The 18,225-nt window shown below is 53.0% G+C and overlaps 1 protein-coding gene across 5 annotated transcripts in view; it reads right to left on the bottom strand.

Annotated features, from left to right (window-relative positions):
* Pde2a (phosphodiesterase 2A) overlaps positions 1-18,225 on the bottom strand; it is a 90,430-nt gene that overhangs the window by 23,941 nt on the left and 48,264 nt on the right. For all 5 annotated transcript variants that reach the window (XM_026790083.1, XM_005368786.3, XM_026790081.1 and 2 more), the window contains 2 exons: positions 7,846-7,935; positions 4,558-4,646 (listed from right to left, as the gene is read on the bottom strand). In XM_026790083.1, the coding sequence (XP_026645884.1) occupies positions 4,558-4,646; positions 7,846-7,935 (179 nt within the window). The remainder of the gene's footprint in view (positions 1-4,557; positions 4,647-7,845; positions 7,936-18,225) is intronic.

Here is an 18,225-nt window from a genome sequence, read left to right as displayed (position 1 = left end):
TATTTATTATGTATACAATATTCTGTCTGCGTGTATGCCTGCAGACCAGAAGAGGGCACCAAATCTTATTACAGATGGTTGTGAGCCACCACGTGGTTGCTGGGAATTGAACTCAGGGTTCCACAGAGCCCAACTTAACTTATCCTCAACGCCCTAACTCAGTTTGGATCCTCCACTGATCTCAACCCCTCAGCCTCTGTGATGGTTCATATTGGTTCTCAGCTTGACAGGACGTGGAATCACCTTGGAGACAAATCCCTGGGCATGTGTATGTGAGTTTTGGATGGGGTTCATTAAGGTAGGAACTCATCCTCAATGTGGATAGCACATCCGTGGACTGGGATCTCAGACTGCACAGAAAGAAGAAAGCTGCCAGTGGATGCAGTGTGGCCAGGCTCCATCCCCACCACGGGCCTCACTAAACCCCATCCCTCACTGAACCCCATGCCTTCACTGACCCTCGACCCCTCACTGATCCTGCATCTCTTCACTATGACTCCATCCCTCAGCCTGCACTCTCACTGAACACTCATTTCTCCCTCTGACCATTCATCTCTCCCTTGAAGACAAATTATGATCTAGGCCAGCACCTGGCTCTCCTCCACCAGAATATAAGACTTCAGAAATGGGAACAGACTGTCACTGTGTCCTCCAAGACAAACCAGATGGACAATGGGATTCTGCCACGATAAGAGACCAGGTTTGCCCTGAGAAAACACACTGCAAATGGTAGCCAAGGATACGACAACGTTGCAGCTGGAGGGGCGGAAGTTCCTGCCCCTGACAGTGGGAAATCTGAGGTTTTCGGATGCTAAGTGGAAGCTGTCTTGTTGGGGTCTGAAACAGGCTAGGAGATTGGCATGAGGAGCTTCAAGGGTTCTCTCCTCTCCAGTCCAGGGTTTCTGTTGGACCTGAGCCAACCTCACCATCTTAACTAAGGGCAAAGGGGTCCCAAGGACAAAGCAATCAGATGGTCATCACAGCTGCATTGCTCTGGAGCCCAAGTCTCCTGCTTTCCAGTCCCAGACTCCTCTGAGGCCAGATTCTCCCTGGGGAGCCACGGTGACCTACCCCCTCTGTGAAGATCGGCTCTTTCTCAGCAGCAGGGAATCCCTGTGCGTGTCTCATGATGTACTGACAGTGAGCAGGAAAGATGATCCAAGGGAGCAAAGAGCACACAAGCAAGCATGGGAAGAAACAAAGGCAAACCACACTGGAGCGCCTGCAGAGTGGGCCCATCACCTCAGCCTTAGCTGCCTTTATGATCCAGTCTCCAGTCCCGCCTGCTGCTGTCTGTCCTCCAGCAGCTGCCAGCAGCCCTCCCCACTACTCCCCACAGAGCTGCTCACAGCCAGTTCACGCATCCTCTACCCCTGATGCTCACACCTGAGAGAAGCCTAGTCCACCCATTTCACAGGAAAAGAGTGAGGCCAAAAGGACACTCATTCTCTCAAGGTCAACCGAGGTTAGTCTTCAGCTGGGCTGGGGAATAGGTCAGCTAGCAATCACTGGGCACTGCCAAGCACCTGCCGTTCACTAGGCTACTGAGCCAAAAGGGAGGCACTTAGGGTGGGGCAGACGGAGGCAGGGATGAGGCTAGGCTGGAATCCAGGCCTATCTGCCTTCCACATGACTGGGTCTCAAGCTTCACTCTGCTGGAAACATTCAAGAACAGGGCCCAGGCCACCCTTGGGCCCATCAACCCTCATGGTGAACATGAACTCACTCAGCCTCCAGACACAAGTGTGGTCAGGCAGAATCGCTCCAGAAGAGAACGCTGTTGGTCATAAGTATCACCTCAGCTTCCTGTCATCCCTTATACAAAGAGTCTGGACTGTAATCCCAGCCTCTGGCCTCCCTCTTTGGAAGCCCCCTCCCCTGAGCCCGCCAAACCTTGGCCCCTCCCAGGAAAGGTCAAGACCATGCCCACAGGCTATTTAAACTGCTCCCCAGAAAATAAACACGTGGTCTCCCTCTTCCTCTTTGGTGGTCTTGTCGGCTTTCCATTCCCCTCTTGGGTCCCGAGAGCGTAGACATCCAAGTAAACCTGGATATCTTTTAACTTGGCCTGATTTGATCTAATTGGGATTATTTGCATCAGTGGAGAGGCTCATTTTTAGGAATATTCCTAATAGATACATGGTCTGAGCCTCTGCCCCTAGTCCTAAGTGGCCTGACTGCATGCTACGTTCTGTGCTCTGAGATGCCACTACCCCATCCTCTTGTCCTTTCTGCCTTCTGGAATCCCTGGTCTTTCTGTCCCAGCAGGGACTAGCCTCCCATCTCCATGGAGCTCTGATGTGGGAGTCCCCTCTGCATGCTGTGAATACCATTGGTTAATAAAGAAACTGTCTCAGCCTGTGATGGGGCAAAAGAATAGAGGTAGGTGGGGAAAACTAAACTGAATGCTGGGAAAAAGGAGGCAGTCAGGGAGAAGTCATGCAACCCTACCGGAGACAGACATTAGGACTTTATCAGGTAAGCCACAGCCTCGTGGTAATACACAGATTAACAGAGATGGGTTAAATTAATATGTAAGAGTTAGCCAAAAACAAAAACAAAAAAACAACAAAAACAAAAAAAAAAACCCTAGAGCTAATGGGCCAAGCAGTGATTTAAATAACACAGTTTCTGTGTGATTATTTTGGGGCTGAGCACCTGGGAAATGAACAAGAGGACTCTGACAACAGAGTTCTGGGCTAACTGCATTTGGACATTCACTTTTAATCCTTTTCTTCTCCTTTCCAAAGGCTTTCCTGGAAAAGCTATTGTAGCTATTGTAGAAAGGATGCTGAACAGGCCACTGATGCAGAAGGTCAGAGTCCCTCCAAGCTGCCTGCATGCAGATACCACCAACTCCCCAAGGGAGCCTGGCCTGAGAGCTAGAGAGAGCAAGCTCCATTGGAGGCCCCTCCTGTCTTCTGAGTCGGCCACTCTGTACACCTTCCCAATCCCAGGAACGCCTTCCCGGGCTGCTGGGAGACTTCCTGGAAGAGGTGAGCCAGTATCAAAGGAAGAATTATGGGTGGGAGGGGCTGGCTCAGAGGAGAAAAGGGAAATTTATCTTTACGATTTAGACGATCTGGCCTGGTGGTTAGGTCGGGGGAAGATGTGTGAGGTTATCTTGGGCTAGCCTGGACAACTTAGTGAGACTGTCACAAAATCAAAAGTATCAACACGTGGGTTGGGGGATGAGACCCAACAGAGTACTTGCCCAGCATGCATGAGGCCCTGTGTTCAACTGTCAATACTGCCCAAAAGTAGGAAGGGTCTGATCCTGCCAATGGTGATGCCAACACTACATGACGGTCCAAAGCAAGAACCTCTAGATAGGACACAGAGGCTAGAGCGTCTATGGCTTTGTTCATAGCAACCCTCCAGGGAGACACTGAGAGCAGAAACTGAAAGGGAGACAGGACCAGGGGAAGGGCTCCGGAATGTGGGAGGGGCCAACTCCTTCTGCCCACAAGGGGAACTCAAGGAGACAAGTTACCGCCTTACAGCCGGTACCTCCAGGCAGAATTCTCCCAGGACTTCTGTGACAAAGAGTGGCCAGGGGAACAGCCCAGGTACTACCAAAAGAGCTGCATGCCTGAATCAAAAGAATACTGCCTTCCGGAAGCAGCTCCATCGCCATGTGCCCACTGTGCCCGCTGTGCCCACTGTGCCCTCTGCTCCTGACCCAGTGTTCCCTGCTCCCACTGAGAACTGTAACTCAGTTTGACCTCACACCTGGCCTGTGTTCTTGAATATGTCTCTGAAAGTGTCCTGACTGAGAAAATAAGGCAGCTGAACTTACTGAGCTCAGAGATACCAGGGACCCTGGGGTGCTGAGCTCTGGATTCTGATTGCCATGGCAGACTAAACACAATCATTTAATTCTCCCAACAACCCTCTAAGTACTGCTATTATCACCATGTCACCAAAGAGTAGAATAAAATGAAATCACACTACAAGGGATGTCTGGTTTTCATAAGGTTATATGTGCAGCTGGCATATAGGGAGGTGGGGCCTGAATCTAGGTAGTAGCAGTCCAGAAACTTCTGCAGATCCTTTTCTCTGATCTTAGGTGCAGGGTGTCCCTGCAGGCACATACTGGGGTCCCAAGCCGCACGGTCATGCTCATGGCATGCTGGGACGGGGACTGAGAAACGCTGCGGCCCCTCCCACCCGACTCTGCACAGCCACAACAATCCCAACTCTATGGGAGCTGTACATGAAGGATCCCATCTGTAACCCCAGCACTTGGCAAGCTGAAGCAGGAGGCTCACTGCAAGTTCAAAACCAGCCTGGGCTACATGGTGAGACTTTGTATTCAAAACAAAACAAAACCGAACCTCTATGGGAAAAGAAACTATGGAAACGGATTAGGCAAAGAGAGAACCTGCCTGCTCACTACTTCCCCAACACAGGACGGGGACCCCATCTCCTGAACTGGGGACCCACTCTAGCTAGGAGACTGGAGTTGGAGGTGGATCAGATGATCTTGGAAGGTGCCTCAACCCTGAGACCTCTTGTCGGAGCCAGAGGACGGAGGACAGGCAGAGAATGACTTACCGGATTTTTCCTTCCTGTGGCAGCTCATGAGGGGGGTCCTCACTCATCAGCCTAGATTCCCCATTCAGCAGGTAGGTGTAGACAGTCTCCTAGGACCAAAAGCACTTGTGAGACCCTGTAGAGAGACTGTCCAGCCCTAGTCTCTCCATGGCAAGGCCACAGGGCCTTGGGGGCTAGAACTTGGTGGTTTGTGAAGGAGTTGGACAGGCAAGATCGATGAATCAACTGCTTTCCTTACTTATCACCCAAAACCCAAGGTGTGAGCCAATCACCCCACATTGAACTACAGCCTCAGGCATTTGGCAAACCATACTTGGTATGGCATGCAAGCCACACTCGCTTAGGATGCTTTCTCCTTTCAACACTGCCATGATCCTAGCCAGGAAACCACAGCCAGGGCATTGTGCCCATACTCTACGGGGCCCTGGAGGGTTTCCCAAAAGAAGCAGTCCATTAGCTGTGACTGGACCCACTTGGAACTGACTGACACAGGTAGGCCAAGTGGCTCAGAGAGCAAGAAGCTTTCAGACCTGACAATGGGGTGAAGGGGTACAAGACAGCGCCCGGCTGGGGGTGAGCAGGGCTGGGGTTGAAGGGCCTTAGAAACAGCTGGGAACAGAGGCTCAGCAAGCTTGCATTTTAGATCAACCATTGCTCAGAGTGATCTGGAAGTACTGCCTGTACTTCCAGCAATTCTCTCTCCCTAGTGTTTGGTCAAAAGTGAGAACCCAGCCACCTGACACCCCTATATCCAAGGAGTCTGGGATGATTGATTGAAAGCGGCACCCCAGCCTCTGGCATCCATTTCGGGTCACCTCCCCTGGGAGTTGCCTTGGTCCAGACTCCACCTCCGGGAAAGCCCACCAAGCAGTGGCCCCTCCCCAGGAGGGTCAGGACCACTCCCACAGGCTTTGCAAGGTCTTTCCTGCTCTCCTCCCCTCGCCGTGCTTTTCCCACCACCCAGGAGCACTGCATTACACGTGGGCATCCTTTATTCGGTCTAACTTGGTCTGATTGGAATTATTTGTGCTGGCAAAGAGGCTCGTCTTAAGAAATATTCCCTACACCTAGGACAGATCAGCCTTGGTTGCTGTCTCACAGACAAAGATCTACTTCCCCACATGGGGACCCTTAGAGGCCCTGGCCAATCCCCATGACTGCTGGACACACTCTCTCTTCAGGAAGCTGGGGAAGCCTCCTCTTTGCTGAGGGTGACAGGGAGGTCAGGAGGAGCTGCTGAAGGCTCTCCCCTCAGTAAGTACAGGGTCCGCAGTGCACTGGGAGAAACCACAACCCCGCCACAACCCTGCCACCACACCCCGCTACCACAAACCTACCACCACAACCTCACCAGCTACTCCTGTGGCCCTTGGATGTTCCACAGAGGGTTCCACAGATCCCTATCATGGCCTCCTGTGACTCTGAGCTAAGTTCAGTTGTCCTGATGTAGGGTAGGAATTACAGAACCCAGGAGATGGAGGGTAGGGGCAGACTCTGGGACTATCCAGAGCCCCCTTGGTGATGAGGGTCTGAGTTTGAACTGGGAGTCTTGTTTGAGGCTTTTTGGTTTTGTTTTCAAGACAAGGTCTCTCATGTTGCTCAGGCTGGCTGATGACTGTGGCAGCCCTGCTCTGGCCACCCCAAATAGTGGGATCACAAGTATGAGCCACCACCATGCCCAGCTTCTGGGCCAAAATCCAGGGACAAAGAGCCACTTGGAGAGAGCTGCCTCCCCTCAGCTCCACCCAACCTCCTCCGTGGCATCCAGTCCGGAGCATTTTGTTTGTTTGTTTGTTTTTATTTTCTTTCCTCAAGCAGGTTCAGAATCTACCAGGGAGCCCCGTGGCCAAGAGTCCACCCCCCACAGAGAAGGTGGGCAGTCTGGGGTGGAGGGGGCAGCAGCCACCCTTCACTTCTGCACACCCGCGCCTCCCACTCTCATGCTCAGCCACGCTGGTTAAATTTAGCCGAGTTCTTGGGTAGGAGGGTTGCTTTTCGTTTTGTACACATCAGCACCATCTGCACTGGGGCTGCCTGCCACAATGGGTGCTGATGAGGAAGCCAGGTGCTGCAGCCTCCTTCTCCCCCAACCCCCACCTCCCAGGACCCAATGCCTCTCTACAGTCAAGCCTGGGCTCGTTCAACCCAGCATGGGCCTCCTCTTGAACCTCAGCTGTCATCGAAGCCCAGGCTTTAGGCTGTAGTTGTCTAGGCACCAAGCCAGGCGCACACAAACACACACATACATACAAACACACACACGTGCACGTACACACGCATGCACACATGTGTGTGCGCACACAGCACACACATGCTTGCAGCACACAAATACACATGCACACACGCATGCATGTGCACACACAGAGACACACACGCATGCACACGCACACTCAAGGCTTGCAGGGCAGGTCCACAGTCACTGACCTGCCATCCAGATGTTCTTCCATCCCAGGGCAGATGTTGTGTCAGTCACAACCCTCTTCCAAAGGATTTATTTTTGGGTGCCAACACACCACCCACTTCCTACCAATTTCACGCTTAATAAAGCTCAGTCATTAGCCCTCCTCCTGGGTGCTGAACTTCTAGGAGGTTTGGGGAAGTCAGAGCTGAAGACAGACTAGGGGCGCTTAGATGCCAAGCCCATTTGTTTCTGTCATGCTGTGTGACCTTGGTGAGATACCCTCCCTCTCTGGGCCTCTGGAGGTCCATCCATCATTCAGAGTCAGGGACAATAGGCTTTCGTGGGGTGGGGGAGGCTGCATCCTGAGCTGGTCATGTTTCCTGAAGCCAAAGCTGCCGCTGATGTGCAGAACAGGGAGAGGATTCCAAGAGGATTAGTTCAGGTATTTCCTTCTCCAGGAAGTCCTCCATCTTCCTTATGTTGGTTCAAACCCTATTCTCCATACTCCAAAGTCCCCTGTATCCCCCATCTGGCACAGCTGGGACCCTGCTGCTTTGACTCCTGGGGTTCATCAGCCTTCTGCTTAAAGAATGAGCAATGGCACTGGACGGTGGTGGCGCACGCCTTTAATCCTAGCACTCCGGAGGCAGAGGCAGGCGGATCTCTGTGATTCGGTGCCAGCCTGGTCTACAGAGTGAGCTTCAGGACAGCCAGGCCCTCTAGCACCGCCAAGACCTGACATCCAGGATATTCTCGCCTATGTCCTCAATCTCTCCTGCTACACACACACCCAAATCCAAGTGAGAGTCTGCGCAAGGTGAGGTGCAGCTCAGAACTGGAACAAAGGCTGGGGAGGGCAGGGAGGACACGTGAGGGCAGACACCTACCACTCTGGGGAGCACGGCCGAGAGGGCATCCTTGGCAGCCTGACGCAGGCCGGCGATGTCGATAACAGCACCCAGTCTCAGCAAAGCATCCTGGAAGAGAAGAAAGAGCTGGGTCATTCTGCCTGTAGCCCAGGCAGAGTCCCAGGCCCAGTGTCTGTCAGGCGAGCCCAAGACTTAGATACTTGAGTCTTTAGCATCCGACTCTAGCAGTAAGTACTAAGGCCATAGACTGTCCAAGTTCCCTCACCTTGTATTTGGGGAAACTGAGGCTTGGAGATGGGCCAGAGGCCTAGCCTAGGCCTCACAGTGAGTGAGGAAGGCAGTTTCCTCTGCAGGAAGGGGGCCTCTGTGCGCTGCAGGCACTGTAGCCACATCCTAGCTTCAGCTGAGTTAGGGCTGGACGGAAAGCAGCAAGCATGGGGTAGGGGGTGGTGAGCACAAAAGGCAAGTACAGCAGAGGCCACTCCAAGTAGGGAAGGCAAAGTCAGCCTTGATTGCTTCCTAGCCTCCGCCTCCCAGGAACAGGCCTCGTCCTTGGAGAGCAGGAACTGAGACAACAAAGGTCCCTTCTTCTCGCTCCATTAACTTGGCCAGAGCCAAGGGGATCAAAGAGAAAGGTAACGGAACAGGGGACGAGGCCAAGGCAGAACGGTGACTCACACTATACACTCAGCTGCCCTCTCCCCAACCCTTGGAAGTCCTTCCTGATGTCTTCCCTGTAGATCCGTGTTCAGAGACGTGTGAGTAATGAAGGAGGCATGGCTCTTTGACTCTGAAAATGATGTCATGTTGAGGGTCCTAGTGAACCCCATAGACTGCATAGAGCTGATAAAATGAAAATGCTGAAATACCAGAGTTATATTCATAGAAAGTTGTTAGCTCAAACAGGGGAGGTGCCAACCCCTCAGATCTGTAATGTGTCTAAACCACCTTCAACTTCTTGTGTCCCAGAGGACAAGATGAGATTTATGATAAATGCCTTCAAGGTGGGCATTAGAATCCAAACCCAGCATGTGGCTAAGACTAGATCGCTAGGGAGGCTTAGCTTAAAGCTTCTGTCTCCAATTTTCACATCCTCAGACACCCTAGAGTAGGCGGGCTGAACTCCTTGGCCACTGAAAAACCAGGGGGCCCAAAGGGTTTCACAAGAAGCTGGCACCATCCTGTGCCACGCTGCAAATGCTGGGACCACTGGGTGAACGGTGGTGAAGGATGAGCCACGGACACACACAGACACACACACACACACACACAGAGCTTTGCTCGGGTGCAGCCTGGGCAGTCCCCCACTGCTCTTTCACAGAGCCCTCCATCCCTGAAGACACCCAGGACGATGACGTCAGGCCCTTCTAGGTTCTCATGGGAACAGCTACTTCCTCATGTAGCACAGATCAGAGCCCCCTCCCCCGTATCACCTGCTGGCACAGCACTGTCTCAGGCTACTGTGTGCTCTCAAGATCAAGGCTGAAGACCACAAGGCAAGATCCCAAACCCAGAAAAATTTCCTCAAAAAAAATCATTTTCTTGACCCACACTCTCCAAACTGGGGCTTTAAGGACAGGGATCTATGTGGCAGGAGGCAGGAGGATCACTAAGAGAGCAGAGAGGGTCTGACTTTGGTGATAGCTGCCATGTGTGTGCCAAGGAAGCAAGGGAGTGTTGCCAAAGCAGTGGAGTGAGCCTTATATGCAAGAGAAAACCACGGCTGCAGATAGCTGTCTTCCCATTTAAAAGATGGGAAAACCGAGGTTAAAAGAGAAACAGTGACCATCTGTGCTGAGTCACAGCTCACCCAAACCTCCAGATCTCCCACCCTATCTAAGCATACTCAGCACCCAACTCCCATCTCAAACCCCAGGGGCTTAGAGAAATCAATGTGTCTTTTGTTCTGATTGGCCAGCTCTTCAACCTGCCCTTTGCTTTGATTGGTGGACACCTTGAGCTGTCCTTTAATCCAATTGGCTATTCTTGTCTGGCCTTTGTTCTGATTGACCAGCTTTCTGTGCTACTTTAGGCCAAGGGCGGGGCAATGGAAGTGTGGAAGGAGTGAGGAGAGAAAACTTAGGGAGAGCTGGGCCACAAGCAAGGAGGGTTCTCCATCCTTGGCTGAGTAAGTAGGATGCAGCCTCTGGAGTTGAGGCTCCAGCCCTGCAGCCATCTCTCCATCTGCTTTGAAGCCTGACCTGCCCAGTAGTAGGGTGCTGAATGCAGGAAGCGCTGAGGGAAATGGGCCACCTCAGACCACTACACCAGTGGGGGAGGGGAAGCTGAGTTCCGTGCCTGCCTAGGCTCACAGGACAGGGCTGCAGCCTTGGGGGACACAGCTGTGAATGGGAAATGGGGCAACACCTGAAGTGAAGGCACAGTGGGGAGCCAGCCTCAAATAGGGCTAACAGCCCAGGACTATCAAAAGAAGAGGAAAGGAAAAACAGGCATCGCTGCCCACAGGCTCCTGTGCCTTATCCTTCTCCTGCACGTGGATTCCTCATACACACACACACACACACACACACACACACACGTGTGCGTGAGAGAGCATACCACCTGTGTACATACACAAGAGCCCTGGCTCAGGGTGGGTGGAGGCAGTCACATTTCCTGTCCTTGCAGCTTTTGTGAACAAACACCAGGGTAAATATCAGCATAATAACCAGGCAATTTTCCAGACCCCAGGGGAGAACCTGTGGTGTATAGTCAAGAGCACTGATTTCCAGTCCTGCCCCAGATTGACGACAGAAGCTCCCTGTGGCCTTGAACACGCCCCTTTCCTCTCCTGAGTCTTGGTTTCCTTCTTAGCATAAATGGGTCTTTCCACTCTGCTACCTCTAGTTCTGTGGCTTTACGGTTTAATTTGATGAGGGTGAGTGGGTAGGCTGAGAAACAGGCGAATGGTGGATGGACGGGTAAATGAGTGATTAGGAAAACAGGTGAGAGTGGGCAGATGGTGGGCGGATGGATGGACAGATGGATGGATGGGCAGATGGGTGAGTGGGCAGGGAAATGGGTGGATGGATGTGTAAGCTGATGACTGCACGGAAAATGGGGAGATGGTGGATGCTTAAGCAGACGGGCAGGTGAGTGGGAAAATCAGTGGATGGGTGAGTGGTTAGATGGTGGACAGGCGGGTAAGTGGGAAAATGGGTGGGAAAACTGGGTGAGAAGATGGGAATGGAAGGTAGGTGGGTGGGAGGATGACCAGAGCCCTTGGCTCTCTGCAGCCCCCCTTACCTGCTGTTCACCTGCTGCTGTGGGCTGAGACTGCCTTCAGCACCGCAGACAGCACCACGTCCACAAACTGGTCTCTTCCGGTACCAACAAAAGGGAGGCTGTGGGTACCAGGGTTTCTCTAAAACCAGGGAGGTTGCTAGTTTTCTGAAACGTGGACCTGAATCAGAATTTTGCACTCATTTGGGGAGAGCAGAGGGTCCAGATTGAATTGCTTCTAACTCCTTCGTAAAGCTCAAGATTATGTGAAAACAGAGACCTTGGAGCCCCCACAGGGACAGATGGCCTTGAGCCAAGGGTCACTGGCTTAAGAGGGTCTCTTATTTCACTTCTGTAATCTTCCATGTCTTTTCCCCTCCACAAACCCTCCAACTGCTCTCGTCACAGCTTGGCACCTGGACCCCCTACAAGAAAGTCATGACCCACGTTGTATCCTGGGACCATCTCCACCGATTCATGTAATCTCGCTGACTCTGGTTCCCCTCTTGGCCTGCAAGGTCAGGGGCCATTCTCACAGACTGAAATCTGACATCCCCCTCCAATGGGCAGTCCCCCCAGGACCCTGGAGTTCCCCGCTGGGCCAGGCTCTCCTGGTCCCTCCAGGTGCCTCTCTGCTTCTCCCCATCAGTGCCTAGTCGACGTCCATCTGTCACACGCTGCTCTCCTATCTTTTCACGTGGTTTCCACCTCCACATCCTGGCTCTTCCTCCTAGATGGCTTCTCTGCCCACTCTCCTTCTCTTCCCTGCATCCTCCCCACCCCCACCACTCCTGTCTCTCCTGCCTACTCCTCCCCCAGATCTCCAAGAAGTCATCTAGAGAACATGGGGAGAAAACGCCTAACAAAAGAAGTGCAGCTGTGAATGGGAGTTCCAGAAAGTGGCCTCGGTGGAGAAAGTCAGAAGTCCAGAGCCGACACCACCTGCCCCTTTGGTGTCTGGCGTCCTGTCCTAGTAAGCAATACATACATAAGCTTTTCAGGAGAATAGGGGAGTGTGTCCATCCTTATGTCCAGGACATGGCTGCCACTGGCCACTGCCAGGGCTTAGCTAGAGCACTTAGTAGATCTATCCAGTAGTACTCCTTGAAATTCAGAGTAGGGAAGCCCCAAACTCAAGCCCAGCACCCCACATCTCCTCTTGAGCTCCTTACAGCTGCCCAGCCACCAAATCAGGAAACAGAGGAAGCAGGACAAGGTGGCTCTTTCCCTCCCTAGCCGCCCACGCCTGCCACCTGCCCTAAGAGCTGCCTGTGTGTGCTAACACTTGCATCCACAGACCTCCCCATAGCAGGGCTGAGCTGGGCCAGAGGCAGAAGAAATGAAGAAGTCTAGGTGACGTTGGACAACGCAAATGACAGGTGGGCTAGCTCAGATACCAATGCCCTGAGTGACTGTAGTGGAGGGGAAGGGAGGTTGCTTTCTCGGGTACTGGCTGTAGTTGCAGGTTGTCCCTCAGTGGTCTCCAAACTTTGGCATGCCCCAGAATCACATGGAGGGCTATTGAAATACAGAGTGTTGGCTCTACCCCCAGAGTTTCTGACTCAGCTGGTCTGGGAACAGGTCCAAGAATTTGCATCCCCATCCCCTACTCCCCATTCCCAGAGGCTGCTGCTGCTTTCCTGAGAGCTGCCTTTCATCGTTCCTCTTTAAGGGCAGGTGCTAAGGACAAGGATGAAGAGCAGGATCCTTGCTCAGATGACATGAGAATGATACCCCAGCATAGAGAGACTCCACAAGGAAGATCCCCAGGAGGGGAGGCGGAAGAGCAAGAAGGGAGAATGTACTATGGCCATGGGTGATTAGGTGACAGAAGGGGACATGAAAGGAGTCACTGACAACTCAAGAGCCTAGTACTACAGGAAGAACCTCCCTTGTCCTCTCTTCTCCTCTCTTTCCTCCTCCTTTCCCCCTTCCCACTGCCCTACCATGCCCTCTTCTCCCTTAGCCCACCACCCTTCGTAGACTCTGGCTTCAGTTGTTACTCCAACAGGGCCGCGTCTCCAGCCTCTGAGCCACACTGGAGACACGTGCACTGTAGAATACACCTGTGCCTGTCCCGGCGCCTCCCGAGGAAATTCCCACTTCCCGAGGGAGGCACTCAGTCTTTCTGTTGGATCCTCTCATCCCATAACTCCCCCCATAATCCCCCCCCCCATAACTCCCACTCTGTCCCAGGACGTACAGTTGTCCCTCGCCCTTTAGAGCCATCCAGGGCAAGGTGTAGTGTTAGAAAGAAGAAAGGAGCTGGGAGGGGAAGGTAAGAGCTGTTAATTCTCCCAATCTGTCCTCTCTCAAGTCTGAATGAGAGGGATAAGGGAATAGCTAACATGGGAAGAGGAGAGTATGGGGGGAGGTGATGGCTCTGCCTAGCAGACATAAGATCATGTTGATAGAGGACAGGTTCTGGCTTCTTGCCACCCTCCCCACCTTCAGCTGCCTCCTCCTCACAGTAGGCCCCTGTCCCCATAGCCCTCGGGGTTTTCACTAGCACAGCACAGCTCCTGAGCACATCACCATAACCTCCTTGCCACTACTGCCCAGTCGTCTTGGCTTCCCATCTCCGTGACCATGAGGGTTGATCTGAACACACTGGGACATTCAGTGGAGGCCAGTATAAGCATCTGGTTACTCAGAGCTGCACCTGGGGAGATGCCTAGGTAGTAAGGAGGTGAGTACACTGTTCCCCAGAGCGTACAGGAAAGAAGGGACCCGAGGGCATCAGTGCCCTGGAAAAAAATGCCTTGGTGGGCTGACTGATCTCCAGCTCTTGGTTCCATGAGCCTGAATGTCTGTACCCCACCCCTCATGTGCCCTTGAAGTTAAGTTAAAATCTTGACACAGCAAGTCTAGAAGCCTCCCAAAATCAGACATAATGACCCAATCAGGAGAAAGGGATGCTGAGTGCCTAGTTGGACCAGTGTCAGAAAGACACGGCTGTCAAATGAAAGTGAATGAGTGAGGAAGCCAGTGAGTGGTCCTCTCACCCGGGACCCTACACAGCAGACGCTCCCTTCATAGCCGCTCTCTCCCGCCTAGCTCTTGGCACAGCTGGCCCCCAAAAGAGGCCTGTGCACTCCTCAGCAGAAGGGTGGCCCCCAGTTCTGCTGGAGGCCCCAGGCCTGGAGGCAGTAGAGGTCTCTGGGGCCCATGATGAGAGTCCTAGAGGAAGAGTCTATGAAATGAGAGGGTGCTTCTCATTGGCAACTCTTGACAGCATTATTAAGGTATCCTGGCAAGCCATGGACCTGCTCTTCAGGATCGTCTCAGGATGGGAAAAAGCCCAAGGCCATTGGATCGAGACCCCCAATAAGAGCAATCACCTGTTCTAGGAAGTCTTCCTACATACGACATTGTCCCCAGCCCAGCCCTCGTGGGAATCCGTATGGGACCAGAGTCTATGGGCCTCAGTTGTCCTTGCAATGAATTCACAGTTTGTATAGGCTGTATGGAAGCCCAAAGGAGGCAAAAAGACTAGTCGGGCTGTCCTCTAGAGGCACGTGCAGGCCCCTCTCTTCTGTGGCTTTGGGCCTCTCAAGTGCTGCTTTGGTCAAGGGATACTCTCCAGTGTGGAATGGATCTGGTGTCTCGATCTAGGCCTGAGTAGAGTCTCTTGTCTCCTACTCTTCCACCATCTTCTTCCCTGCTGTGTTCACAGGAGATGATAAATGCTAAATGGCACAGGCTTGGCCCAGAGCGATGTGTGACCTGCAGAGAGCAGGCAGGAAAGGCTAACCAGGGGTCTAATGCTGGGCTGTCCCATGGTACCTGCCTGGGTACCACGTCCTGGCTCTGTACCTCCCCAGGGACTTCTGTGTCTGCTTGTCTTGGTATGTCTCTCTGGTGTCTGTAGACCCCACAGCCTCACACTGCTTCCTCTTGTGACTGTATTTGGCTTCATCCTCACAACTTAGCCCATCCCAGCTGTTCCCCAAATCCCAGGAGAATGGGATTATGAGAAAGGTGGGGACAGAGACCAATTCAGAAGTAAGGAAACACAGGAGAACCAGGAGGGGACCCTGGAGACAGGACTGGAGGGGCAGGCAGGGATGACCCCCTCCTCCTAGGGAAACCCTTGAAGGCAGAACCAGAGAAGTCCCCTTCCCCCACCCTCCCCACACACTCTGCTCTGACTCCTGCCCCTTCTCTCCCTTTCCCTGCCCCTGCTGGAATGTGTGAGCACTTTTATTATCCCTAAAAATAGCCCTTCTTACTGGGGGCTGGGGTGAAGGATTCTCTGGACAGGGTTCATCTCAGACATGCCCCTTCCTTTGGGATGTGTTCCGCGCTGGGCTCCCTGACCCTGCTAAAACAGAAGTGAGACCCATGAGTCCCCCCTGTGGAATGGCCCTGGCTCCTCAAATCCTAATGCGCTCTGAGTTCCTAGGCAGTGAGGAGCTTTTGGCAAGGTTCCCGTGGCTACCTCCAGAGGAGCAAAAAGATCAGAGGACACTGTCACTTGAGTTCTTTCTCAGTCTCTTCAAACTCAGGTCTCTGCTCAACAGCTGCCTCTTAACCATGACCCTCTTTACCCTCCCCCACTGGCATCTTTGTTCCCCATTTCCTGTACCCCAGTATCTTCTCGCCCTGGTCTGGTCCTCCAGAGCCCCAGCTCTGCTCCCTGGTTGTCATCTCGTCTTCTCTCCAGGTCCCCCCATTTACAGCAGGGCAGGGCCCAGGCCTCAGGGATCTAGCACTTCCTCCAGTGAACCAGAGAGTTGGTAAGGAGACCTCGTAGGCTGAGACCCCATGTCTTGGGTCTGCACTCTCTGCCCGCTCCGTGTCTCCTCCCAGCCTTTTCTCATTTGTACTAGGTCCCGAGTCTCACTGCCTACCTCCGCCTCCAAGAGAAGCCCTTCCAGCCTCACCTTCCCGCTACCTTCCTTTTTCAGCTGCAAGAACCAATCCCCAGAGAGAGGCACAGCAGAAGCTGGCCAGGACCTGGTCACTGTGCATTGCTGCACAGGATCCCAGCTGGGGGAGCTCCAGGGACAGAGAAGCAGGCTCTTCACACACTCACAGTCCCACCCGGCGGGCAGGCTGGCATCCAGAGCTATTTATTTGCCTTTGGAGGACCCAGAAGCCAGAGAACAAACATCCGGATTCTGCAGAATTTCTCTCACTCACTCCTCCTTCCCCAGGGCCGGGGAGTGGGGCCAGGACACACATGCTCATCCACACACATGCTCACACAGTTCCACACACACCAGGACTGTAATTATGAGTCAGGGTTCTCTGGGAGAAAATGCCTCCTCTCAGAACCTCAGACCTTCGGTGTGATTCAAAACAAATTCTATTTTGCAAAGGAAATTTTTAATAGCATTTGAAAGGATTTTCTCATTGTGAAACTTGGTACACTCATCAGAATTGACTTTTTTTCTCTCTCTGGGGAACTGGGGGCTCTCACTTTACTGGTGACCTAAGCACATGCCATCCATAATGGTGTGTCTCTAAGGACCGTCATATGACCACAGCTGAGCATGTTCCCTTGGGTCATGAGAGAGAAACATCTGTGTGAAAGTATGTGGTCTGTACTTCCATGGAAGCCTGGGGAGGCTAAATACATGTGGTCTATAAATCTTCTGGATCCATGTGGCCGTCTGTATTTATGGGTGACCTTCACATGTGTCTGGGCATGTATGAATAAGGTCATTGAGGCTGGCATGGGTCCGCTGTGTGCGGTGAGCATGTGGCTCTCTGGGAGACCATGAATGGCCATGAATGGTGGCTGGTCTTGAGTCTGAGGGAGGGAATGAGCTGTAGCTGGCATCACGGGTCAGGTTCCTTTCACCGTGCACGGTGCACCATCTTCAGCACCTCCCTGGGGTCAGGACCCACCACTCCGCTCCAGCACATGCCACACATAGTCAATAAATCTAAGCCAGTCTCAGCGGGCTGCTCTGCAAATGGCACCTTCCCAAAGCTAGAATCAGCCATGGTTTGCCTAAGCTGAAGCTAGAATCAGCCACATTTTGCTTAAGCTGACTCCAGGTACATGGGACCACCTTTGGGAAAGTAGAAAAAGAGGTGACCCCAGCCTTCTGCCGTGAAAGGCAGGTCTCAGTGCACAGAGAAGGCCCAATTTCAGTACCACACAGCTCTGGACTCCTCTGGTTAAGAGGCCTTGTAGATAACAAGCAACGGCAGGTCCCTTCCTGTCCTACCTGCAGGGCAGCTGGGACTGGAGGACCTGAGTCTGGAACAGCATGCCACATTTCAGTGGAGGCTTGCAGACAACCCAGCCCTTCCGAACTTCTAAGACTCTACCCATGACCCTGCTTTGAGCCTTCCCTCGCCAAGGCTCAGGAGAATGTCCTACAGGAGACTACAGCTGAGGTGCTGGGCCCAGCTAACCCAGTCTGGGGGCTCTGAGATCCCCCAACCCAACTCTCATGGTTGCCTAGGAAAGAGGTCTAGAATCAGGTGGGGACTCAACCAGGGAAAACAGGGGGCCTCTAGTGAGGCTTGGGATGACCCTCCAAAAAGAGCCTGAAGGAGCAGTTAGGGTCCTGGGCAGTGGAGACCTATGTCCTCAGCTGTTGGAATGAACCGCCTGCACTTCCTTTTTTCCCCATCAGGCCCAGATCCCATACTGGTGTGATTAACCAAATTACGGGTTTTTTTTTTCCATGAGAAAATTGCATTGGTCTGAATTGAAAGAGCCCTCAAGAACCTGTGCCGGGGGCTCACGGAATGGTAGGACAGCAGTGGTCTGGGAGAAAGGAAGGCAGGAACAAGTAGGGATGTAGGGATATCACCACAAGGCCGAGCCAGGGACAGGAGAGAGTGAAGAGAGAGAAAAGAGGGCTGAGGGCAGGAGAGCCCTGTCCGCTAATGTCTGGAGTTCCAGGGTTGGGGGGGTACCTCAAGGGACAAAACCATCACCCAGCATGCGGGACTGTTTCCTATAATTCTACCAACAGCCGTATGTGGTGCTTGAGGAAGCTAAGGCTCAGTAAATAAAACAATGAGCTTCAGTTAGAGCCTCGTGGTCAGGTTGTTCAGTCTCAGAACTCTTGTTCCAAGGTAAGTCAGCCCTGCCCTACAAATCCTCCTAGGGTACCCAGAGCAGGAAGGGCTCCTCACACCAGCTCACAGACACCACTTCTACCCCTGGTGAGAACTGGCTCCTCACACCAGCTCACAGACACCACTTCT

The sequence above is a fragment of the Microtus ochrogaster genome, unplaced genomic scaffold (genome assembly GCF_000317375.1).
Source record: "Microtus ochrogaster isolate Prairie Vole_2 unplaced genomic scaffold, MicOch1.0 UNK41, whole genome shotgun sequence".
Taxonomy (NCBI): Eukaryota; Metazoa; Chordata; class Mammalia; order Rodentia; family Cricetidae; genus Microtus; species Microtus ochrogaster.
This window is presented reverse-complemented; position numbering and strand designations above follow the sequence as displayed.